Source organism: Cricetulus griseus, chromosome X (assembly GCF_003668045.3).
Source record: "Cricetulus griseus strain 17A/GY chromosome X, alternate assembly CriGri-PICRH-1.0, whole genome shotgun sequence".
NCBI lineage: Eukaryota > Metazoa > Chordata > Mammalia > Rodentia > Cricetidae > Cricetulus > Cricetulus griseus.
Window position 1 is genome coordinate 84435991 of NC_048604.1, and position 26863 is coordinate 84462853.

Below are 26863 nucleotides of genomic sequence, written 5' to 3' on the forward strand. Positions count from 1 at the left end.
GCTGTACATGCTTGCTGAAATAGTCTTCAAAGATGCCGTTTTTGCCTCCCACTTTCCTGTGATATCATTTCTCTTACTAGACATATTGTCCACAAAACTAAGGGTTTGTTTCCAAATTCATCATACTTTAATTTCAAAGCCAAGGTAGTTCCTTATGACCCATGGAAAAACTGATACTGCCTGGGTACAGATCACTAACTTCAACCCCCACACCATTTGCTTCATTCTGCCTCATGTTAAGTCCCTTGTTTTCTGTCTATGTCTGGTATTCTGAACTGTGAGATGCTTGAGAAGGATCTCAGAAACAGTTGGTCTCTGTATTCCTCACTGCACCCAGAAGCATTAATGAGTGTTTGTTCAGAGCTACTGGGATGCAGTGGAATGAAATGAAAGGTCAGTTCCTTTGGCGGGATTACACCAAACCTTCTCTGTTACACGAACGTCTAGATCAGTTTAAAGGTCATCAGTTGCAGATATTTCACAACTTTGGCAACCCAAATGTTTGAAATTAACTTCAAGGAAAGGATAGGTGACTGACCTTCTAATGGCTTATTTGGTTTGTATTAATTAGCATTTACCACAGAACATCCACTGGAGTCTGAGCATAGTGCATGCTACATTTATACTTTCATATTCTAATGACCTGTGAGGATCTTGTTGACACTGTCATTGAGACAATGTTCAAAAATCTAAGACTGAAAAGATTTGGAAACCTATCTGAGTAATCCAATCTCTATGCCCGTCTGACTATCATGGAGCACAATTCTATAGTGACTTTTTTTTTCCTTTTGATGGGATATCCCTTCAAATAATAAATTCCTTACATTTAATGAAATCTCCAACTCACGGAAGGCATTTCCTTCCTAAAAGAATCCCTGCTAATTTAAGATATATTTTCTTATTAGCATCACCAAAACATACCACCTCCCCACACAGAGACTATTAGCCAGAATGGTTTCTAATGTTTCAATGTATTCAGTGACCAAAATAATCCTCTAAATGCTCTCTTCAAAGGAACAGCTAGGATGATTAAATAGGAAGGTTTTTGTTGTTGTTGTTTGTTTTACTTGTTTTTTTTTTTAATTTGCAACCAAATAAAATATTCACAAAGATCCAGTGTTAACCATTTGCCTAAATTTAATGGTGATAACTAATGTATTTTCAATTGATAATTAGCAGTTTCACTGAAATATCTTATCATAATGGCATTTCACAGTGATGGAGCTTCTAATATGCTTTATAATGAAGTGGTGCTGGAATGAAGATATCAAAAGGTGCTGTCACAAATTGTACATGTGTGTCTATACCATTCACAGTGCACTTAACGAGATTTACAAATATTTTATCATACTTTTCAGTTAAGGAACGTGTGTCCTAGATCAGATCAGAATTTTAGTCAAGACTTACTAACAAAGCAAGTATCATTTCATTATTTTTCCTATCTAGAATCATCCTTAAGAAACAAACATTTTGGGGTTGAGATGTGGCTCTATGGTTGAGTTCCTGTCTAGTATATGTAATTTTATAAGGTTGATAGCTAGTTCTGAAAAATAACGTAAAAGAAAATAGACCATTTTTGTTTTCTAATGAGAGACAGAAAGCAGGTGGATCCAGGTAGGAGGGGATGCGGGGATGAACTCGGAGGAGTAGAGGGAGGGCAAACCATAATCAGGGTATATTATGTGAGGAAAAATACACCTTCAATAACAGGAAGAAAATTTTAAAACAACAACAACAAACTAGAAATAGTTCAAAAATTTCAGGCTGTTGACCTACATTTAAATACTCTAAATATTATTTATGGTAGGAAATTTTACAATGAAGAAAGATGAAGTTAATGATTCACTTTGTTGTCAAAATGATTTTTTCATTTTCTTTGATTTATAATTTTTAGGAACATAAATCTAAAAAGTGAATCAATGATTATTTCTACTACTTATTTATTTGAACTAATTACCTAAAATGTAAAGTAGGGAAGTCTAACACATATTTCATTTTTCACTTTAAATTTAAAATAACCTGTTTCTTTCCAGTGATTTAAATATATAAGTACAAATCTGCCCAAGAAGTATATAAATGACTAAAACTAAGAATCAGCTTTACTCTGAGCCATTGGGACTATTTTTCTCTATTTTCCTTATGCATTGCACATGAATATGTCTGAGATATAACATGTTGTATAGTCATCTTGCATATAATCCTTTTACATTTTTGCTTCAAATTATTTTCATGAAGACATTTCATGCTCATTGGAAATGGCATATTTTGCAGTAATGGACAATCTACTCAGATTTTATAGACAATGTTAGTCAAATATCTTGCATGCCATTCACTTTACATCTTCCAAAGAAAAGTGTAAAATATTTCAGCTAATTATCATAAAAGATTTCTAATGGTATATGTAAAAGCAATAAAAATAATCTAAATAAAAAAATTTAAAACACCAAGTTCAGGCCCTTGTTTAGGTTAAATATACCCATCATAATTCCAATATGCTTCCCCAGGATATTTGGAGCCTCCCTTTCCTGTTTTTTTTTTTCTATTTACACATGCAAGCCATTCAGTACTAGTATTTTCCTTTTGATATTATATCCTACAGGACTTGTACTTCAGTTACTTAAAAAATATTTAGATTTCAAAACTATTGAACATGGTAAAATTCTAACTGGAAACAATGCCAAAACATCATTTATTTCCAAAGAAAATATATGGGAACTAAAACAGATCCAACGTGTTCTGAAAAAAAAACATAAATTTAGTAAATGACAGTTATAACTTTGCTGCCCAAGACAAAATGTTTGTTAGTTACTCTATGAAAAGAGAAGATCCTGATCAAAAGATACTATGTAGGGGGCAAAAGTTGAGTTGGGAAGTGATATCATGATATGCTAGGAATGTGTGAGTCTATGAAGCTCTATATTCTGCTTGAGAATCTAATATTTAATACTGGGTAACATGTAGAATTTTTCCTTCAGAGGACAAGGAGACTTGGTTAGAATGCAGTAACTTTACATTCTGTCCAATCTAACTGTCTAAGATGCTTCTGGAGCCAACTAATTCTTTCAGATAAAATGGAACTATTTTTGAATACACACTCTCTACACATAATATCCAGTATAGACCCAAGGGAAAAGAATATAAAGGGTCCCTAAGAAGAATACATATCTCTAGAGCAGCAGTGGCACAGTTTGAAATTTATCAGTTAAGCTAAATTTTGTATCATATGTTCAATTAATTTATTTGCAGCAAGTATTGTCATGGGATCATATAATTGTAATACAGTTGATACTTTATTTTCTCCTGGTGGTATTGGAGGGGTATTATCAATGCTATTGCAAAGGACTTGAGTTCCAATACAAGCACCCATGCCAGGAGGCTCAGAACTGCCTGTAACTCCTATTCCAAAGAGATATGACACTTATGGCCTACACCCCCAAACCTTGCAGCAAGGATCAGATCCACTTGTTAGTCAAATTTGAAACTTATTCCACAGGAAAATAATCATGTTGGCTCACAGAAAGTAAAGCATCTTTTAACTGCAGAGAGGTGTGATATTTAGTCTGAGAAACTGTTGGAAACAAAGAATGAATTTTGGCACAATACAGATCTAGGAGACATGAGTTGAGAGAACGGATATGCCCTTTCCAATTAACAGACAAAAGAAATGCAGATCTTCGAGTACCAGAAAAGTCATTCAGACTCCAGTGATTACTTAGTGGCTAAACACATTTACTGTTCTTGTTGATGATATGACTGCAATTCGGAGAATCCACTTGTGGTGGATCTCCTATAACTCCAGTTCCAAAGGACCTGACAGCTTCCTCTGTGTGCACCTGCACTCATATGCACGAGCTCCCCTACATGCACACACACACACACACACACACACACACACACACACACACACACACACACACACACACAAATAAAATAAATTTTTAAAAATAGAGTGCTAAAATGTGATTTCAAATAAAAATAATTGGAGATATACTTATTAAAATATGAGTTTCTAAAAACTTGGGTTTAGCTAGGTTTCTTTTGTTTCTCTTTACTATCTGCTGTGGCTCTGGTCTTGGACTATTTACAAAGGCTCCTGGCTATATTTCTGCACTCATGAAACAGCAAAGTTCTTACTATAACCACAAAACTCACAAGTTTTAACATTGATTCATCCATGCTTGCATGAGCCACACTTGAATTCTGAAACAAAATTGTGTGATATGCACAAAAATCATAGGGTTTCAATCACAGTAAGGAGAAGCCAACAAAAACAACAAAAAATTTCCACCAATGAAAAAGTATAAGTCTAAATGTATAAGTAATTTTGACAAAATCTCTTACAATTAAAAAATATTGTAAAATATTGTATCTTATAGGAAAACAATGCTTCTGACATTTACTTTTTAACCAACTTTGTTCCATTTAAAGTCACTATGATCTGATGGTAAATATATACAAAATTCAGTGTTAATAATAATGTTTCAATGTATACTTTGGGGTAATCCCTGAACAAGCTGTCTCACAGGAAAACATACTTATTATTTAAAACACTATGTATTGTTCTCTTTACGAAATAAGCATGAATATTTTTCAAATATAAAAGTTCCTAATTATTTGTATTTGATAAAGAATACATGCTTTAGTCTATTTTGGTTTCTATAACAAAAATAATTGAGATAGAGTTACTTATAAACAACACAAAACATTTTCCTCTGAGGTTTAGAGGCTTGGAATCTCTTAGATTCTTCTTGTTTGGTTCTCATATGGATGGTGAAAACTTAGCCAAATGCTGCATGACACCTCTTTTTATCAGTGTCTTTCTTATGTGGGAAAAATTTACAAGGCTTATTCAACTCTTAAATTTATTTTATATTATTTATTACCATCCTCCTATCCCATATAAAACTTTTACATATATTCATATTTATATATAATATACATACACAAAGGGTTTATAGACTAGAAGTCAAATAGCTTAGTGTCTACAAACCTTATGTTGTTGTACTTGGCACTTTAGGTCTTCAAGGTCAGGTCCAAAAGGCTCTCTCTCCATTTTCTTAGTTCTCTCTTCTGTTTTTGTTAGCCAGTCATCTAGCTCTTTTAATTTCTGATTCTGGAGATCCATTAGAACTCTGTGTAAACTAAAATATAAATAAATATTAACTATTATGACCTCTACTTAAGAAGTTTAATTTTAATATACATACATCTACATAAAACATACATAACTGTTAGCCTATCCTATTTTTGGTATTTTTTAATATTAAAAACTGCGGGAGGAAACCTTCTAATGGTATTATTTCCTCTGGCCCCACTAAAGGTATTCCATTCTCTCAGTAATATGTACCTATGCATGTATGTGGATATAATAGCACAGTTTGTAAAAAAAATTACATAGCTAACTAAATGCTAATACACTAAGTAAAATAAATGGAGCTATCATTGTAGCTCAGTGGGTAAAGGTGTTTGACTTGCAAATATGGTGATCCATATTCAGGCTCCAGAAACCACTGAAAATTTGAAGGAGAAAACCTACTCAATAAGGCTGTTCTCTGACTTCAAAACATATGCTCTTAGCTTCATACCCACCTACACATGCATGACTGCATATATGCACACAAACACACACTAATAATAAGTTCATAATAACACTTAATAAAAATTTAAAGTCGAGTAGAAACTCTAATAGCTAAATTAATGTGTATCACGTTAATGATGTTGATATTCCTATGATTTAGTATATACAGTAAATATCACAAATCATTTTCTTTCTTCAACTTTTGGGGAACATATAAACATGCATATCATGCATATTTATGAGGTAGCATATGGTGCTTCAACATATATGTAGATTGTACAATGTCTAACTATAATTGAACATTTTTATCTCCTTATATATTTTTTATGTCTTAAATTGCAAAACTCTCAAATTCCTTTATTCTAACAATTTTAAATACATAGCATATTACTTTAAACTGTAGTCATGTGGGTATACAATAGCACACCAAAAATTGTTTCTCCTACTGAACTATAATTTAGTACCTACTGATCAACTCTACCATGTCCTCCTAATAAAATTTTGGTCATGCTTTAAATCAAGATATTTATTTTGATTTTTAATTTTTTAACCAATATATCATGGTAGAATTGATAAAGAACCAGTTCTAAGTTTAGGCAGAAAGAGAATGGAAGTTTTTACCTTGAATTTCCACTCTACAAGAGATCAGGTTAAACTACTGAACAATTAATATCATTTGAGAATGACACTAAAGTTTAGAATGCTACCAGAAGCTAGAGCTTCCACCAGAATACAGTCCATAGAATGTCCTAGCTATATCATGTGACATAGCAACTGTATAGATTTGTGAAATTATCAGTTATTTTGAGCCACTCATTTTAATATTTTAATTATGCCTAAATAGACACATAAATGAATGTTTTCCTTCAAATTCATATGAAATAATAGACTGAGTAGTGGATTTATTGTCCAAAGGCATAAGTTCACTACCTATACTTTACCCTACAACCAAGGTCCTAACATTTTTACTTCCATTTCCAGTTTTAGTAACATGAGTTAATATCTTGATCAAACCTAGACAACTGTATGGTGACGATGAAAATACATTTTGACACAATTTCAACTGTTAATTCAGCAAAAGCTTGTAACTCGAATGTAAGTATTTAAGATAAATGTCCTTTATAAAATCTATGTTTAAAGTGGTTATAAAAAGAATAATATGCTGAACACTAACTTGAGGCAATAATTTAGTATTTTGATTTAATGTAGTATTTACAAGAAATTTCTATTTAAACCCAAAATGTACAGATCATTGGGTTTTGAAGATAATTTAGACTATACAATCTATTGAACTTTAGCATTTCAAATGTGAATTTATCCAGTTATATTGAATCTGAAATCTATGAGAATCAACTCCCATTCATCAGAAAAAATTTACATTTTTGTTTTATGGGAAACAGAGATGAGACAGACATTTTAGGAAAATTGAACTTTGCTTGTTAAATGTCTTAAACAACAAAAACCATCTGAATATTAAAAAGTATAAATTATACATCTTTCACTTTCTTGTTGTAGTCTTATTTTTAGAACAGACCAGATCATACTATTTTATGTGAATTGTCTGCAGTATCTTTCCTTCAATTTTCTGTTTTTCCTCTTTAGTTTGTCAGGTTAAATTAAAGATCTCATAATTTGAACAAACTAAAAGACTCTTAGATTATTACTTACACTTAAATGCTTTAAGTGTAATATATCATTGTTAGCTAGGAAAGAATTGCATTTAAATATATTCATTTTTTTATTCTTAGACATATAGTTCATTCAGAAAGCTCTTATTGAGTTTCATAACTTGGTAGGAAACTATGTGATACTAATTAATAAAAAGTAGCTTAAATATAAATAGATAAGTAGATATATTAACAATTATTATGGGTAAAGAAAGAAATCAAAGGTTTTCAAGAATTAAATGAAAATGAAATACAAATACCTAAACTTACAGAACATAATGAAAGTATGTTCTAAGATGAAAGCTCACACTACTAAGTGCCAACATAAATAAAAAATGAAGATAACTTGGGCTAGCAACTTAACATCAAACCTGCTATCTCTAGAATAAGAGGAAGAAAAAATGTCCAAAAGGAGCAGTGTCAAAAATTAATTAAAATCAAGGCTGAAATCTATACAATATAAGCAATTAAACAAAAAATGCAAAGACACAATCAAACAAAAAGATGGTTCTTTGAGCAACTAAAGACTAACATTCCAAATAACTTCAATTTATGACACAACTCACAGAAACTCACAAAAGAGCAACAGCATACATACAGGGAAATATGTGGATTTATTTTGATATGACTATTCAATTCTTTTTTCTCTCCATTTATTAAATAAATTAGAAACAAGATTATTTTACATGTCAATTACAGTTTCCTCTGCCTCCCCTCTTCCCCTGCTCCACCCCAACTAACACACTACCTATCCCATACGCTTTCTGCTCTTCAGGGCGGGTAAGGCCTTCCATAGGGTGTCTTAAGAGTCTGTCATATCCTTTGGGATAGGGCCTAGGCCCACCCCCTTGTGTCTAGGCTCAGGGAGGACCCCTCTAGGTGGGATGGACTCCCAAAGCCTATTCCTATGGTAGGGATAAGTACTGATCTACTAATAAAGGCTCCATAGTTTTCCGAAGTCTCCTCACTGACACCCACGTTCAAGGGGTCTGGATCAGTCCCAACTGGTTGCCCAGCTATCAATCTGGGAACCAAGAGCTCCCCCTTGTTCAGGTCAGCTGTTTCTGTGGGTTTTGCCAGCCTGGTCTTGACCACTTTGGTCATAACTCCTCCTTCTGTGCAAATGGATTCCAGTTCAGTTCAGTGTTTAGCTGTGGGTGTCTGCTTCCACTTCCACCAGCTGCTGTGTGAAGGCTATAGGATGGCGTATAAATTACTCATCAATTTCATTACTAGGGGAGGGCATTTAAGGTTGACTCTCCTCTGTTCCTTAGACTGTTAGTTGGTGTCATCGTTGCAGATGTACTGACATCTCCCTATCGCCTGATTTCTCTTTAAATCTACATGGCTCCCTGTATTATGCTATCCCTTATATTGCTTTCCTCTATTCTTCCCCCAGCTCAAACTTCCTGCTCCCTCATGTCCTCCTCACCCATCTTCTTTTCCCCTTCTAATTCTCCTAGCTCCCTCTTTCCTCCCCTCATGCTCCCAATTTGCTCAGAAGATTTTGATCCTTTCCCTTTCTGGGTCCATGTATGTCTCTCTTAGCTTACTTCTTGTTTCCTAGCTTCTCTGGCAGTGTGGATTGTGGGCAGGTAATCCTTTGCGCTATGTCTCAAATCCATATATGAGTGAGTACATACCATGTTTGTCTTTTTGTGACTGGTTTACCTCTCCCAGAAAGGTTTCTTCAAGTTCCATCCATTTGCCTGCGGATTTCAAGATTCCATTGTTTTTTTTTTTTTTTTTTTTTGGTTTTGTTTTGTTTTTCTTCCACAGAGTACTACTCCATTGTATAAATGTAACACATTTTCTCTGTCCATTTTTCAGTTTGAGGGGCATCTAGGTTTCTTCCAGGTTCTGGCTATACAAATAATGCTGCTATGAACATCGTTGAACAGATGTCCTTGTTTTATGAATGTGCTTCTTTTGGGTGTATGCCTATGAGTGGAATTGCTGGATCTTGTGGTAGACTGATTCCCATTTTCCTGAGGAATCCCCATACTGATTTTCAAAGTGGCTGTACAAGTTGACACTCCTACCAGCAGTGGAGGAGTGTTCCCCTTTCCTCTCCAGCACAAACTGTCATTGGTGTTTTTGATTTTAGCCATTCTGACAGGAGTAACTCAGAGTTGCTTTGATTTACATTTCCCTGATGGCTAAGGATGTTAACACTTTCTTAATGTGTCTTTCAGCCATTAGATCTAGAGAAGGAAGACTGATGAAGCAAAGTGTTCCAGACCCCCCCCCCGAAAGTGGGTGTCCGTGAGGAGACCTTGGAAATCTATGGGACCTCATGTAGTAGATCAGTACTTATCGCTACCATAGAAATGGACTTTAGGAGCCCCTCCCTCATGGAGGGATACTCCCTGACCCTAGACACAAGGGGCTTAGCCTAGGCCATATCCCAAAGGATATGACAGACTTTTGAAGACCCCCTATGGAAGGGAAAGCTTCACCCTTTCCTGGGGAGCAGAAACTGTGTGGGATGGGTAGGGTGTTAGTTCGGGGGGCAGGGAAGGAGAGGAGAGAAAGGGACCTGGGATTGACATGTAAAATAATTTTCTTGCTAATAAAAAAGAAACAATAAAAATAAATAAAAAATACATAAAAACAGAGAGACAGAATTATCTATTTAGTTCTGTACCCCACTTTTTAATTGGATTATTTGGTGTTTTGGAGACTAGCTTCTTGAGTTCTTTGTAAACTTTGGAGATCAGCCCTCTGTCAGATGTGGAGTGGGTGAATATCTTTTCCAATTCTTTGGGCTGCTGTTCTGTCTTGCTGGCTGTGTCCTTTGACTTACAGAAGCTTCTCAGCTTCAGGAGGTCCCATTTACTAATTGTCTATCTCTGTGTCTGTGCTACTGGTATAATATTCAGGATACAGTCTCCTGTACCAATTCATTCAAGGGTATTTCCTGCTTTCTCTTCTGATAGGTTCAGTGTGGCTGGATTTATGTTGAGGTCTTTCATCCATTTGGACTTAAGTTTTGTTCATGGAGATAGGCATGGATCTGTTGGCAGTCTTCTACATTCCAGCATCCAGTTATACCAGCACCACTTGTTGAAGATGCTTTCTTTATTCCCTTTTATAATTTCAGCTTCTTTGAAAATATCAGGTGTTCGTAGGTGTGTGGGTTAATATCAGGGTTTTCAACTTGATTCCATTGGTCTATTTGTCTATTTTTGTGCCAATACCAAGATGTTTTCAGAACGATAGCTGTATAATAGATCTTGAAGTCAGGAATGGTGATACCTCTGGAAGTTCCTTTATTGTACAGGGTTGTTTTGGCTATTCTGGGTCTTTTGTTTCTCCATATAAAGTTGAACATTGCTTTTTAATATCTGTGAAGAATTGTGCTGGGATTTTGATGGGGATTGCATTGAAACTGTAGATTGCTTTTGGCAAGATTGCCATTTTTACTATGTTGATCCTACATATCCAAGGAGATGGGACATCCTTCCATTTTCTGGTATATTCTTTAATTTTTTTCTTTGAAGACTCTAAATTCTTATGATATAGATCTTTAACTTTTCTGGTTAGCAGTATCTCAAGGTATTTTTGGTTGTTTGTGGCAATTGTAAAGGGGGTTGTTTCTTGGGTTTCTTGTTTCTCTGTTCTATCATGTGGAATACTTTGAGGAGAATTGGTATTAGCTGTTGCTTGAATTTCTGGTAGAATTCTGCCCAGAAGCCATCTGGGCCTGTTTTTTTTGGGGGGAGGGGGACTTTTGATGACTACTTCTATTTCAATAGTGTCTATAGGTTTATTTAAATTGCTTATCTGTTCTGGATTTAATTTTGGTAAGTGAAAACTATCCAGAAAATTGTCCATTTCCTTTAGTTTTCCATGTTTGAGGAATATAGGTTTTCAAAATATGACCTGATGCTTCTCTGGATTCACTCAGTGTCTTTTGTTATATCCCCATTTTCATTCCTGATTTTATTAATTTGCATGCTCACTCTCTGCAGTTTGATATGTTTGCAAAAGGTTTGTCTATCTTGTTGATTTTCACGAAGAACCAACTCTTCATTATATTAATGTTTTTTATTGTTTTCCTAGTTTCTACATTATTGATTTCAGACCTTAATTTGATTATATCCTGGTGTCTACTACTCCAGGGTGTGTTGGCTTCTTTGTGTTCTAGAGCTTTCAGTTGTTCTGTCAATTCTTTGGTGTGACTATTCTCTAGTTTCTTCTTGTGGGCACTTAGTGCTATGAACTTTCCCCTTAGCATTGCTTTCAAAGTGTCCCATAAGTTTGGTTATGTTGTGTCTTCATTCTAGGAAATCTTTAATTTCTTTTTTTTTTTTAATTTCCTCCTTGACCCAGGAATAGTGCAATTGGGCATTATTCAATTTCCACGAGTTTGTAGGTTTTCTGCAATTTGTGTTGTTATTTAATTCTAGCTTTTAAGCATGGTGGTCTGATAAGATACAGGGGGCTATTTTACTTTTTTCTGTACCTGTTGAGGTTTGCTATGTTTCCAAGTATATGCTCAATTTTAAGTGAAGGTTCCATGTGGTGCTGAAAAGAAGGTATATTCTTTTGTGTTTGGATGGAATATTCAATAGATGTCTGTTAAACACAATTGGACCATAACTTCTATTAGTTTCTTTGTTAAGTTTCTGTCTGGTGTTTCTGTCTAGTTGTGAGAGCTGGGCGTTGAAGTTGCCCTCTAGAAGTGTCTGATGTTTTATGTGTGATTTGTGTTTTAGTAGTGTTTTATTTTCAAATGAGGATGCCTTTGTATTTGGGGCACAGATTTTCAGAATTGAGACTTCATCTTGATGAATTTCTCCTGTGGTGAGTAGGAAGTATGCTCCTTCATCTCTATTGATTGATTTTAATTTAAACGTCTATTTTGTTAGATATTAAGATTGCTTCCCCTGCTTGTTTCTTGGGCCCATTTGATTGTTAAACCTTTTCCAAAACTTTAAATCTTAGGTACCATCTGTCTTTGAAGTTGAGGAGTGTTTCTTATATGCAGCAGAAGGATGGATTCTGTCTTCTTATCCATTCCGGTAGCCCATGTCTTTGTATAGGTCTTTGTTAAGACCATTAATATTGAGGGAAATAAGGAACATTCATTGTTCATTCTTGTTTGTTTTGGATTCTGTTGTTGAATGTGTTTTAAATTGTCTTCTTCCCGTTGCTTCTTCCAGTGTGTGTAGAAGGAATCTCTTCCTTTCCTGGTGGGTACTGGACCAAGGTTCCCTTCTGGTAAGTGCAAACTTATCCAATACTCAGATGTCTCTCCTCTTCCTAGCACCGTTGATTGAGGTGGGACTGGTAAATGGCTTTGGCTGTCTCTAGATGTGCTAGCTCCTGCCAAATGGGATCCACCTCTGTGAGCAGTCCCCAGGCCTCAGATATCCCCAAGCAGGGCAGAGGAAGCAGGCCAGAAACAGACCCAAGCCTACCTAGTCCCATGGATGGTGGCAGGACTGATACTGGTGTCTTGGAAGTCTCTGGGTGGGCTGGATCCCACCAAATGGACTGTGTCACTGTGAGCAGTCCTCCGGTCTCAGGTATCCTGAGCAAGGCAGAAGACCCAGACTGGAAACAGGCCCAAGCTTACCTAGTCTCATGGATGGAGGCTGGACTGGGACTATTCAATTCTTACCCTAAATTCACCCCAAGCTGCAGAGCCAAGAATATATAAATGGCCTAAAAATGAGCACCCAAAGATAGTAATGTAATGTGTCAAAAACTTGAAACTAACCTTACAATAAATCTGAAGCTAAGCAAGCAAAGGTTATGGTAAGAAAATATCATAGACATGCATAAAAATATAGAATAATGTGTAACATAATAGAAAGTGTTCTGAGACACTTGTTTTAACTGTGTGCTTGTTTTTTTCTTTACCACATGTCAGGGCTAGATGTTGACAGTACTAGTTTATGTATCTGATTTTGCCTAATTAGTGGAAAATAAAGCCAATTCTTGCCAGTAGTTAAAAATCTTTAGATACCATACATAAATTTAAGACCTGACCACTCTTGATAATATATAAATATGCTAAGAAACCCAAAAGTTTCCTACCCATATGGCAACAATCTTTCAATTTAAATCTTAATTATCTTTTACATACCAATTATAAATTCTCAATTTACCAGCTTCTGCACTACAATTTGCTTCTTCATACCTAACTCCCCTCATTCCATTATCCAATTTTCATCACTCCAACACTCAGACTTATATTTGCTGTCCCATGATCTTTGGTATGACTTCTTAAACTTACATACACACACCACCTGAAAATGCTGCCTTAAATTCATATATTGGATTAGGCAGAGTTTCTGGAATTCTTCAGAAGAGGTCAAGGAAGAATTATAGGATCCAAGCACACCACAAGCATAGCCCACAAAATCAACTAACCAGAGCCTTTACGGGATCAAATACTATATGGATCTGACTTAGGTCCTTTGTATATATGCTATGACTGTGTAGCTTGCTGTCTTTGTGGGACTCCTAACTGTGGGAACAGGGGATATTTGACTCTTTTGGGACTCACCTACTGAGTTGCCTTGTTCAGCCTTAATATAGAGGGGTGTGCCTAGTCTTCTCTTCTTATGCCATGTTTGGTTGATATCCCTGGGAGGGCTGCCCTTTTCAAGTGTAGAGGGAAGTTTGGGGGGACTTAAGAGGAAAGGATGGAAGGAAACTTGCAGTTGGGATGTAATATATGAAAGGAGAATAAATTTTTAAAAACTTATAGGTATGAGCTTGAAATATAACAAGCTTTTCTTGGTGTATCCAGTGTTGTCATCTCATAAATTGCAGTCTGCATAAAAAGGATACAGGTAAAATTTTCTTAATGAAAATCATTGAGCTACTTTGAAGGTGAGTTCTAGAGAAACTATTTATAAATTTCTCAAACTCTGGATAATTGAAAAGAAAGATACAATGAGGGCAAAGGTCCTTGCCTGAAGTGACATTTTGTCAAAAAAAAACCCCAATATATACTGTGACCTAATTCTGCACAATTGACCTTGAATTATTTCACTCTGTTATAGGCAAAATATTTTTGTAATTTGAACCATATAAAATTATTGATATGTGAATCTTTAGCCCATGGAAATTACAATTACACTGCAGATCACCTAAAAGCATGATTGCAATGAGACATTTTTATATTTTCAAGTAACTTTCTAAAGATAGGGACAAATTTGAAAAAACTGTCAAATTCAGAAAGTGAAAATCTATCACTCACAGAAAAGAGTTTTCATTATCCTTACTTCCATTCTTTTTCAAATTGTCATTTAAAAGTAAAGTAAAAGTCAAAGAAAGATTGAACATACATATCTAAGAAGATATTGGAACTGCTATAGAATTATGAAGGCAAAAAGATGATCCTGACAATACTGAAAACCTGTGAAGAATTTGAGAGTTTGCATTGCTGCAAATACCATTCAATTTTTATGATCATTAATTACAGACTATAAAATGTCTTTGGTATGGTGAGGTATGTCCCTAATCTGTCAAGGACTTTAGCATGTAGGGATGGTGGGTATAGTCAAAGCCCTTTGTGCTTCTAGTGATATGGTTGTTTGACTTTATCTTTCAGTTTTTTTTATAAGGAGGATTATATTTATCAATTTATGTATGTTGAAACATCTCTGCATCTCTGGGCTGAAGCCTACTTGATTATGTTGGATAATCTTTTCGATTAATTTTGTAGTATTTTATTGAGAATTTTATACATGTGCTCATAAGCAATATTGCTCTGTAATCTTCTATCATTGTTGGGTCTGTGTTGAGTTTACCTATCAAGGTAATTGAGGCCTCAAATATTGACATCTGCTTGCCAAGGAAAAAAATAGTTCTCTCCAGTGAATTCTGACTGGGTATATTAATAACACTTAAACTTAAACCCTGTATGCAGCAGTAGTAGGCCAAAACAGAGTAACCACAATAGTCCTATTGTAGAATTACAGTCTTATATTGTTTTATGGGGGGAGAATTTTTTGTCGTACTGGCCTTTTGTTTCCATATTATTGCTTCAAATTTAGTGATTTTAAGAGATTTATGTGTATATTGTGTTTTGTGCCTTTTCCTTACTTTTAATTCTGATTAGGTAGATTAATTTCTAAAAAGAGAGGAAAAAGAATATGGGGTTAGCTTGGTAGGAGGGTAGGAGAGGACCTTGGAGGAGTTGGGTGAGAAGAAACTGGTATCATATTACATTGTATGAAAAATGCATCATATGTATATAATAATTAAATATAATACATATATATAATATATAATATTATATATTAAATCATTAATGATTAAATGAAATTAATAAAGTGGATAGTTTAGAAAACCTGGAGGTTTGCTAGGCAGCATAGAATTTCAGATTTAATGTACTCTAAAATCAGTCCATGTGAGTATATATTTTTATGTAAGATGAACAAAATCAACCTCAGAGTATACTTAACAATGTATGTCAAAGTACACATTGTAAGTCAGAAGTTAAGTGGTGAGGCCTGAAATTCCACATTTCTACTAAGCAACAAGCAAAGGATACAAAGTTGTTGATCCTTATATCAGACATTGAAAATAACTACCTTATTGTTGAATTTATTCTTTGAATTAAGAAGCAATCCAGAGTCTTAATTGTTAACATTTTACTACAGGCAGGTGAGAAAATACGTGTAGTACCATATCCATGTGGCAGAGGCAGGAGGCTTGTAATTCAAGTGTAACCTAATATATACCCCAAGACCTTGCTTTAACAAAACACCAGGTGTAGGATGTGTCTAAGTGATGAGGTTTTTGTCTAGTATAAGCACAAATCTGGGTTTGAACTCCAGTACTCCAAAAAATAGATTCAGAATTAGCTCTCTTGCCTCATATACTACTCTGGGAATATCACATGGAAGAACCCAAAGATAATTAATGGGGACACAAGGATTGCTTAAAAGAAATTCTGGTAGAATGTAGGAATTCAGTATTGTTAAACAGAATTTACTGAAATGTCATGAATGTTCTACATTTTGACTACCTAATATGAGAGCCACTAGCCATAAAGGGCCACTAAATACTCTTAATATGGCTAGTGTGACTGAGAATATGTAGCTACAATACTGGAGCCTGCAATACTGGACAGCCTAGGGGTTCATTGACAGATGCTTAGATTGAGATCAATCATAAACTAGTATTTCAATGTTCTTCCACATATATTATTTCAATTTGTCATCTGATATGTTTAAGGGATGCTATCCTGAACTTAAGTGTGTAGCAGTCTAGGAATTTTTAATTTCCATTTTCTGGGAAGTCTTATAAATAAAAATGATACCTCTTTTATCAATCATTGCCTTTTTTCATGATACTGATAGCATTTGTCTATATCCATTATAAAATTACTTAAAATACATAACAAAATATAACAATTTGTGATATATTTTATAAGTAAAATTTTAAAATAATAATTATAAGCATATATATATAATATTTGATATATCTTGATATATCTGGGCTTCATATATCTGGGAGTAGTAGAGATCAAAATTACAAAGAAGGATGAGCATTTATGAAGGCAGCTTCTGTGGGAATTTCCTGATGTGATTCTAGGGAAAAGAAATACAACCTCTGAAACAATGTAAAACATTCTGAATATGTACATTAGAAAAGGCCTTCCAGTGTTGTTCAACTGCCATGTCTTACAGGTGAAACATCATTCCATGATTCAAGATGGAAATACAACCTATGCAATTCTGATTTAAAGGCAAGCCACATGTGTGAATTAAAGACACTGAATTTTGTTGCATTCTGTACTTTCAAATGAATGCCATTTAGTGAATAAAATCACACTAATGAAATTTAAAATTTATTTAATTATTAATAAATTATGGCCTGAAAATCTTAACAAAATATTTGTAATGGGCAGATTGCATAGTCCTATTTTAGCTCAACATTTAGTCATATGTGACTAGATGCTTCTACAATACCAACATATGCTAAATATATACTTATGTTAGCCATTTGTCAGATTTGCCCTTCATTGTCTAACAGGAAATGTATCAAATGTTGTGATGTTTCACATTAATTAGCTTTTATTTAAATTATAAAGATTAGCTATTGTAAATTAAGTTTAAAATAATTCAGGATGATAAGATATGTATTAGAAATCTTAGAGAACTTTTCAAACAAATGTTTCAACCTGACACTTGAACACTGCAATCTGAATTTCTGGTATCTCTAGCCAGGGACAATTACAAACACCCAGCACTGCAAATAAATTTCTTATTCTCAGTATGGATGCCTGTATCATTTATACTTCAGCCACTGGATCACCACAAATGGCAAATATAGGAAAGGTTTAGTCAAATCATTGTTGGGTATAAAAGTTAACATGAATAAACTACATGAAGACAGTTTATTTATTAAACATGTTTGCTTATCTTCCTATAAACTGCTTATACAATAGATGCCATCATCCATAAAATAGTAAGTTTAACTACATACTATTTGACTTTGAAATATATTTAGAACAACAAAAGCATATGTCTGACAATGGAAGTATTATTGGAATAAATCTTATATATACATATCATTATACTTGCCATATTAACAGATAAGAAAACAATTTTTTGAATGATTGGGCCAACAAGTGGAAGTGGAAGACAGGAAACCCAGCTGATTTTCTGCACAACCTGCTCTACCAACATAATATCTACTGCCTGTATTATATATATATATATATATATATATATATATGTGTGTGTGTGTGTGTGTGTGTGTGTGTGTGTGTGTGTGTGTGTATAAAACTAAGTCATATGGCTTGATTTTACAAAGTAGTTGTCATTAACAGATATTTTATATGATGTCTTCATCAAAGTAGAAATTACAATTTTTAGTTTTGGATCAATATTTCTTAGCAAGAATTTAACATTAATGACAGGAACCATAATGTACTTTGAGAATTATTTTGCCTCAGAAATATGGACATGATAAGAAGGACCACATACGTAAAACAAGTAAAATATTTTATGTGTATAAATCAGAAAACATGATGTATTTTAGATTCAAGCAGGCAAACTTTAAAATAGGAATAAAAACATTGAATTTTAAAAATAACGGTATTACTAACTAATATGTACAAATTTAGACCAGCTTTTCTGGTTGCATAATAGTAATAAATAGATCAAATTATGGATAAGCATCTATTATTACTGAAAAGTCATATGCATAGCAGTATTTTTACTCTCCTATTATTTATAACATTCATTAAATCACAATGAATGTGCCATGAATATGTGCTTCAAGGTGAGTATCATGATGGAAATGATGTCCATAAATTGTATGGTACCCACTATCATTTTTAGTCCTATTTTGTCACCATTACCACTACCACACCTGCCATTACTGTCCTTTTATTACCATAGTCAATTTCTGAATGTGTGTCTCTTGCCCTTTTGTACTTCCTTTTTTTATTTAAATTAAAAACAATTTTATTTTCCATATCAATCCCAGTTCCCTCTCCCTCCTGTCCTCCTATGCTCCCCCAACACCCCCCATCTCACCCCACTTCCACTCCCCAGGGAGGATGAGGCCTTCCATGGGGGATCATCAAAAGTTTGTCCTAGGCCCTCCCCCATGTATCTAGGCTGAGAGAGTATCCCTCCATAGGGAATGGTCTCCCAAAGTCTGTGCACTAGGGATAAATACTAGTTCCACTGCCAGAGGTCCCATAGACTGCCCAGGGATCCCAATTGACACCCTCATTCAGGGGGCATGGTTTAGGCCCCGGCTGTCAGACTGAGGTCCATGTGCTCCCACTTGTTCAGGTCAGCTGTTTCTGTGGGTTTCTCTAGCCTGGTCTTCACCCCTTTGCTCATCACCCCTCCCTGACTACAATTGGATTCCAGGTGTTTGGCTCAGTGCTTAGCTGTTTCCATCATGTACTGGGTAAAGGCTTTAGAATGGCATTTAAGGTAGTCATCAATATCGTTATAGAGGAAGGTTATTTAGGATACCCTCTTCACTATCTCTTAGATTCTTACTTGAGATCATCCTTGTGGATCCCTGGAAATTTCCCTGGTGACAGATTTATCTTTAAACATATAATGACTGCCTGTATTAAGGTATCTCTTTTCTTGCTCTTTTTCTATTCTTTCCTCGCATCAGTCTTCCTGATCCCTCATGTTAACTATGTTCATAGCAGCATTATCTGTAATATCCAGAACCTGGAAGCAACCTAGATGTCCCTCAACAGAAGAATGTTTAAAGCAAATGTAGTGCATTTATACAACAGAGTTTTACTCAGCGGGAAAAAAAAAATGAAATCTTGAAATCCACAGGCAAATGGATGGAAATAGAAGAAAACACTGAGTGAGGTAACCCAGTCACAAAAAGATAAATGTGGTATGTACTCACTCATATATAGATATTAGACAAAGAGCAAAGGATGACCAGACTACAATCCACACTCCCAGAGAAGCTAGGAAGCAAGGAGGACCCTAAGAGAAACAAGCATCAACACCTGGAGAAGGGGAAAGAGACAAGATGTTCTGAGAAAATTGGGACCACTGGGGAGTGGTAGGAAGAAAGGGAGAGGGGAAAAGAACATGAGGCCTCTGGTACTTTCTTATTTTCATAAGAATATCCTCTTCCTTCTGAGTCCTCCACATCCATTATATCATATATTACTAATGAGTGGCACAGGGAGATAGCCCTCTATAGAGAGCACTATTTAAAGGAGTTTCTGTTAGGGAATGAAATTAGATAAGGCTACATTAAAATCATATTAAGATTTTGTTTTCTTTAGAAACTGATGCTCTGTTGGGAATGAGTATTGTTGACACTCTAAGATCATATTCACTTATAAAACAATAGAAGTCATTTCTCAGCTTGGATAATTTTGAAAGTGTGGTGGGTCTGATAAAATGTTTGGCATAAGTGGATATATGATAAGTAACTCTTGAGCAGGTAACTACTTTAACTTAAATATCAATTGATCATGAGATATAGATTAAGTTCAGATATATCAAAGCTCATTTCAGAGTTAATTTATCAAATAGTTTGCTTCTTCTAGATTTGGTCCTCTTGATCAGAAGATTAATTTACCTTGAATCTGTATTAGTTATAAATCACACTACAATCAATTTACCTCAAGTCAAATGGACACATTTTTCTCCTCTATGTCTAATTTACTTCTTTCTTAGCACATTTTACCTTGTTTGTTTACATTGACTGGGAGTATTTTCATGGCTCATACACCACATTTCTTTGTTTAGTATTCATAACTAACATTCTATCTGAAAGGTGTCTTCTGTTTTCAAATAACAAGTATGTTTTACTCTCTGAACACACTCCAAACCTTCTTTTCCTTTTTATCATATGTCAGCATCATTTGACAATATATGGCTTCATATTCATAGGACATAGTTGTGTTGTTCAGAACTAAGTCACTGCTAGGAATATAGTATATCATTTATATAAATGAATGCATGACTAAACTTAGTTTGCTGATTAGTGTTGTCATTTATCTTCTGATGAAAGCATTCTCCCAAAAATGCTATACTGTAGCTTGTATATATTCTAGAGATTCAGATTTATTGTTTGTAGTTAAAATTCTATGAGTGGCATACTTTATATTAGTATAATAAAGGATGTCCATATTTTGTTTCAATAGTCTATGCCATTTTCATAATTGTTAGAAAAACACATCATGGCCACAAGTACTTGGCCTCATTTGATATGAAAATGTGTTAGAAACTTGTTTATAATCCAACCAATAAGTTGTTGGTAATCAAATCAGCCCTATTGCTCTTTCAGAATCTTTCTATTTCAGTAATAAACTATGTAAGATGGCATTAATATTTGAGGTCTGAATTAAACATTAGCAACAGCATTTTTAAACTTTGAAGGAACTTAAAATATTTTTCCATCATAATTGATATAAATATGGAGACAGAGGTATAAATTATAACCATGCCAATAAAGGAGTATGGACATACTTTTCAAATTATTTAAGTTAGATCAGTGTTTCACAGGCATGTTTTGAAATCACCTGGGATCTTGTTAAATTGCAGATTCTGATTCTACAAATGAGACTCAGAGAAAACTGCACTTTTCAACAAGTTCTCAGGTGATTCATTTTCTTCTGGTCCTGGGAACTCCAAGATCTGAGAGGACATAACATCAGCACTATGAGGTGAAATAATAAAAGTGGTATTTTATCAAAATGTGATGTAAAATGAAAACCAGGAGTTTGACATCATACATGTCATAAGGTTCATTGCTTGGAAACTCAATTAAAAAATTACAACTGTCTGCATAATCTCATTAAATATGCAATATGTTAGTTATTTAATTTGCAAGATAACACTTCATCTATCCACTATCTCATATGTTATTGAATTTCATGATTGAGAAATATATTTGGAATAATGAGAACAATATTTGTAAAGACATATTTTTCTCTTCATTGAAAGCATTTATGATAATTCATAATGATTTTTATGTTATATCTTGTGTTTATTCAAGATACTATTCATATCTCTACTGCTGATGATATGAACTGTGACATAACTTCACATGGCCTCCTAAATGATTTGGTTTCATTTTCCTTTAACTATCACAAAGGTTTTAGCTTCCCCTGCATGTTATACATCAATTATCACAGAAGTTGAAGGAAATTGCTGTGTTTATCTTTATTAGTCCCCCTAGAAATATCAGTAAATCTCCTTTGCTCTCTACAGGTTTCATTTTTTCAATAAAATTAATTATTTTATTCACAGAGGTGAAAATCTTCTATTGTCCATGTGCCAGTTGTCTTCTTGTGCTTTCACAGTTGGAGGTTTTGACTTTTTTCTTCTCCCTTTCTCTCATCTCGTATCATCCTCAGGGTATTACACAGTAGAAAAACCAAACAAAACAAAGATCATTTAGCTTATGTTTCAACAGATTTCTAGATCAAGAATGTCAGCATGGAGTATCTTATTTCATTTTGAAATCAGTGACATGTTGCTCCCTCATTTGAATTCCAAAAGGTATTGTTACAGATTTGTACTGGAAAAATATCAGACTATTAAATAAATATGTAATGACCATATATGTCTTACCAAATATTGCTGTGTGGCTTTCACAGAGTCAATATATGGACATGAAAGCTGAGATTTGGAGAAGTAAATAATCACTAAGGAAAGTATCAAATAACAACAATAATAATAATAAAAGAAGAATGCATAGATAAATATTTGTATTCACTGACTGGTATGCCTCTGTAACCATATTTTTCAATATTCTCATTGAATAAACATTTTCAAATATAATGTTAATTACATTTATCATCTTTCCCAGAACTCAACAAAAGACATTACAATATATTTTTCTTGAATATAAGTGAAGAAATTAAGAAATTACGAAATGATTGAGAAAACAATACAAATTATATACTAGGTAAAGTAATATGGTGCAATCAAGATATGTGTGTCAGTTCTCTTATTCATGACTATCATTCTTCATTATGCTTTGCTGTAATTTTGTTTCAAAAAGTATTTTTAATACCATATAACAACCAATGTCATTTAAATGTGTGTGTGTGTGTGTGTGTGTGTGTGTGTGTGTGTGTGTGTGTGTGTGTGTGAAGGCTTTTTGATTATTGCATGAATCAGGAAACTAAGTATCACAGAAAGGAATTATATTTCTCCAGTTCAAATAAACATTGAAGATTGCATATTCTTTTGGTAAAGTGGATTCAGTTTTAGATAAGGTAGACATGAGAGCAAGTTGTTATCTTCATTTTCAGTTTTGTTTTTTCTCGATGCTGGCAGTGACTGTTGGTGGTTTGTGGAATAGTTCTCCTAGATATATCTTATAGAAGGTGTAAAATATCAGGCATAATAAGACCCAAACAAAACACACAAAAAACAAGTCTTACTATTTAACAGTATAAAATGGAAGTAAGAAATTATATATAATGTAAGTTCATGGCTAAGATAGTAGACTACAACTACTTCCTAGACTAAGATACTAAGATCCCTTTATTAGCTCGTTGTTCCAGACAAATAAGTGTCTACTCTCTTTTTCAATAGCCTTGATAATACATAGTTTTCCCCTGTTTCTCCACTACATAAGCTTTGGGGTAGGATTTAAATGTATTTAGTCTATGTGGACATGTGATTGAAAGTTATCACCAAATTTTCCAATCACATGAAACTTTTGATTCCACCAATGAGTCATACTGTCCCTATTTTAGGACTCCTTCATTAGCTGTTTCCAGTGTTCAAATTCTGTAACACCTCATCTCTTCTTATTCAAATTTCTAATTAAAGAGGGCCAACTATGAAATTCTTCCTTGGACAAAAATGTCTAACCTTTCAATGATTTCCTAGAACATCCTTTTATAACATCATCAAATATAGTATTATGGGACATTTCCCTCACAGTCTTTGTTTATTGAATGCCAGCTACTCTAGAATACAGCAAGGTTGATAAGGACATTGCAATATCTTGCATCTTGTGATAATTAGAGTATCATTGGGATTTTTAACAGTTAGGGAAATTGAAGCACACCAAGAAAGTTTGTTCATATTTGTAAATAAAGACATAAAGGGACATGGAAGACATACTTATTTTTTAACAAATGTTCATATATCTATATTTATTTTGTTTTTTGTAGAATTACCATTTTTATTTATTTTTTATTTTAGAAACAATCTTAATTAACATATCAATGCCTCAATCCCTAGCCCTCCCAGCTTCCCACTCTTAAACAAAACATTGCAAGAAATTATCTAAAAATGCTGTGTGATACAAGTGTTTCCATATTATTCTCTCATTTTAAACACTATGCAAAATATTCTATAAAACCATGTTCTTTGCTTTTTTATATAGTCATACTAAAAGTTGTACCACGTGGAAACTAGGGGAACAACACAATCAATCAATATATGGAAGAGTCAGTTCTTCGAGAAAAATCAACAAAATAGACATACCTTTATCCAAACTTACCAAACAGCAGAGAGTGAACATGCAAATTAATAAAATCAGAAAGGAAAAGGGGGACATAACAACAGGCACAGAGGAAATCCAGAGAATCATCAGGTCATACTTTGAAAACCTGTATACCTCAAAATTTGAAAATCTAAAGGAAATGGACAATTTTCTACATAGATTTAACTTACCAAAATTGAATTAAGAACAGATAAGCAACTTAAATAGACCTGTAAACCCTGAAATAGACACAGTCATCAAAATTTCCCAATCAAAAAAAGCCCAGGTCCAGATGGCTTCAGTGCAGAATTCTACCAGAAATTCAAGGAACAGCTAATACCAATTCTCCTCAAAGTATTCCACACAATAGAAGCAGAAGGGTCATTGGCAAAGTCTTTTTAGGAGGCTTCAATAACCTTGATAACAGGCCACACAAAGACACAACTAAGAAAAAGAACTACACACCAATATCCCTCATGAACATTAATGCAAAAACTACTCAATAAAATACTGGCAAATTGAATCCAAGAACACATCAGTGAAATCATCCCCCATGATCAAGTATGCTTCATCCCAGGGATGCAAGGATGGTTCAACATACGAAAATCCATCAGTGTAAACCACCATATAAACAGACTGAGGGGAAAAAAAATTGATCATCTCACTTGATGCCGAAAAAGCCTTAAACAAAATCGGACACCCCCTTCATGATAAAGGCCTTGGATATATCAGGGATTACAGGAACATAACTTAACATAATAAAAGCAATATACAGCAAGCCAACAGCCATCAACCAATTAAATGGAGAGAAACTCAAAGCAAATTCATCTAAAATAGGGGACAAGAAAATGCTGTCCACTCTCTCCATAACTCTTCAATATTTTCCTTGAAGTTTTATCTAGAGTAATAAGACAACAAAAGGAGATCAAGGGGATACAAATCCAAATGGAAGAAGTCAAACCTTCACTATTTGCAGATGATATGATAGTCTACATAAGTGACCCGAAAAACTTTATCAGGGAAATCCTTCGGCTGATAAACACCTTCAGCAAAGTGGCAGGTTACAAGATTAACTCAAAATAATCCATAGCCCTACTATATACTGATGGCACATTGGTGGAGAAAGATATCAGAGAAACATCACCCTTTGTAGTTGCCACAAACAACACAAAATAACTTGGAGTAACGCTAACCAAAAAAGTGAAAGACCTGTAATGTAAGAAAATATTCCCTGAAATTAAAATGATGCTTATTTGTTGTTGTTCTTGTTACCAATTAATATTGTCATTTGAGGATTCAAATAATTCAAAAATATGCAAATGAACATTTTTAAATGATATAATAAAAATTTGGAATTTCAGTTGTAGGTTAAATTTACATTTTCTTGCAAGTCAGTCTCAAAGTGTAATTAATTAATTATTAAAGTGTCATACATCACATTGTAAATTACTTGAAAAAAACATCTAGAAATGGTACATAAAAGAATGATGTGCATCTATAGGGATGATAGTAAATAGGACCATGGCTTTTTCAGACAATTGATTTTTGAGGCTATGATATTTAAGTTGTAAATAGAATCCCTACACTATAAACTGTGCACATCTGACTAAAATTTGACAGCACTATGCCTTATGAATGATGGTGACAAATGTGTGGAATAAAAATATTTTCATGTTGGGATTTAGGGAAAGCTGGCTCAATAATTATAATGTTGACTTCTAGCATTAGTTAAAATAATTGCACTGATAATTACAGGGCAATGATGTCAATGTGTAGATACTAGTATATTCTGGCTTGGAATATATAGTTGTGAAAATTCTTTCATGATTTATGCCTTACTTATTCTTTAAAAAATTGAGCATAAAAATGAGTTTTCTTCTACCCTGTTGCTGCACTATAATTTAGTACCAGCACAGCAATCCTCCCAGAATAGCTAATGAGTTTCTCGTTCCTATTTTAAAGCTTTAAATCTTCATAAATAATATCTAAATAAACTTAAGGCACTTGGACAATTTTTTAGCTTAATTTATTCAAATCCACCATTGGCACTTCATTTCTTTTCATTTAAATATAAATCTATCTTGTCTCGCTAGGCTCTACGTGAATACACACACCTAATTATATCAATCACATCAACACATGCAGAATGATGAAATCTGTTTGTTACCTTTGTAAGAAATAGGCCATTTTCAGAAATATCTCAAAATCTTTTTTTTTTTTAAATAAGTCAATATATATTATGTTTTTAAATGAATTCGCAGCCAAACTGTGTTCAAATAAGGGTTTTTCACACAAAATTAAGAAATTTTCTCCAAGAGTATATTCATAAAGAGATGAGTAATATTTTGAATGCTTCCTCATAAGCGAAGTTTCCTGTTACCCATTACTCTTGAAGGATTTTATGCACATGTGTTTTCATATGGTTCTATGGCTGCTACGTTCACACTGTAACTTTTGTGGAACATCTTGAAATATTACATAGGATAAAATTTTGACAGTTCTCAAAAGCTTAGTTATATAGTCATCTACCTACCCAGCGTCTCTACTTCAGTTGCTAAGATACAAGTAGTTATATTACAGGCGTGAAAATCCATCTATAACGTTTCAGAAAATGAACCTAAACAAAATTACATACTCTTTATGCTTTAGGTTAACAATTCAGATAAAGGTATCAAACTATATGAAA

General features: G+C 33.9%; 1 protein-coding gene across 1 annotated transcript in view; it reads right to left on the reverse strand.

Moving 5' to 3' along the window:
• Positions 1-26863, reverse strand: part of Dmd (dystrophin) — a 1637847-nt gene that overhangs the window by 1421660 nt on the left and 189324 nt on the right. The window contains exon 7 of the mRNA XM_035449892.1: positions 4991-5141. Within this exon, the coding sequence (XP_035305783.1) occupies positions 4991-5141 (151 nt within the window). The remainder of the gene's footprint in view (positions 1-4990; positions 5142-26863) is intronic.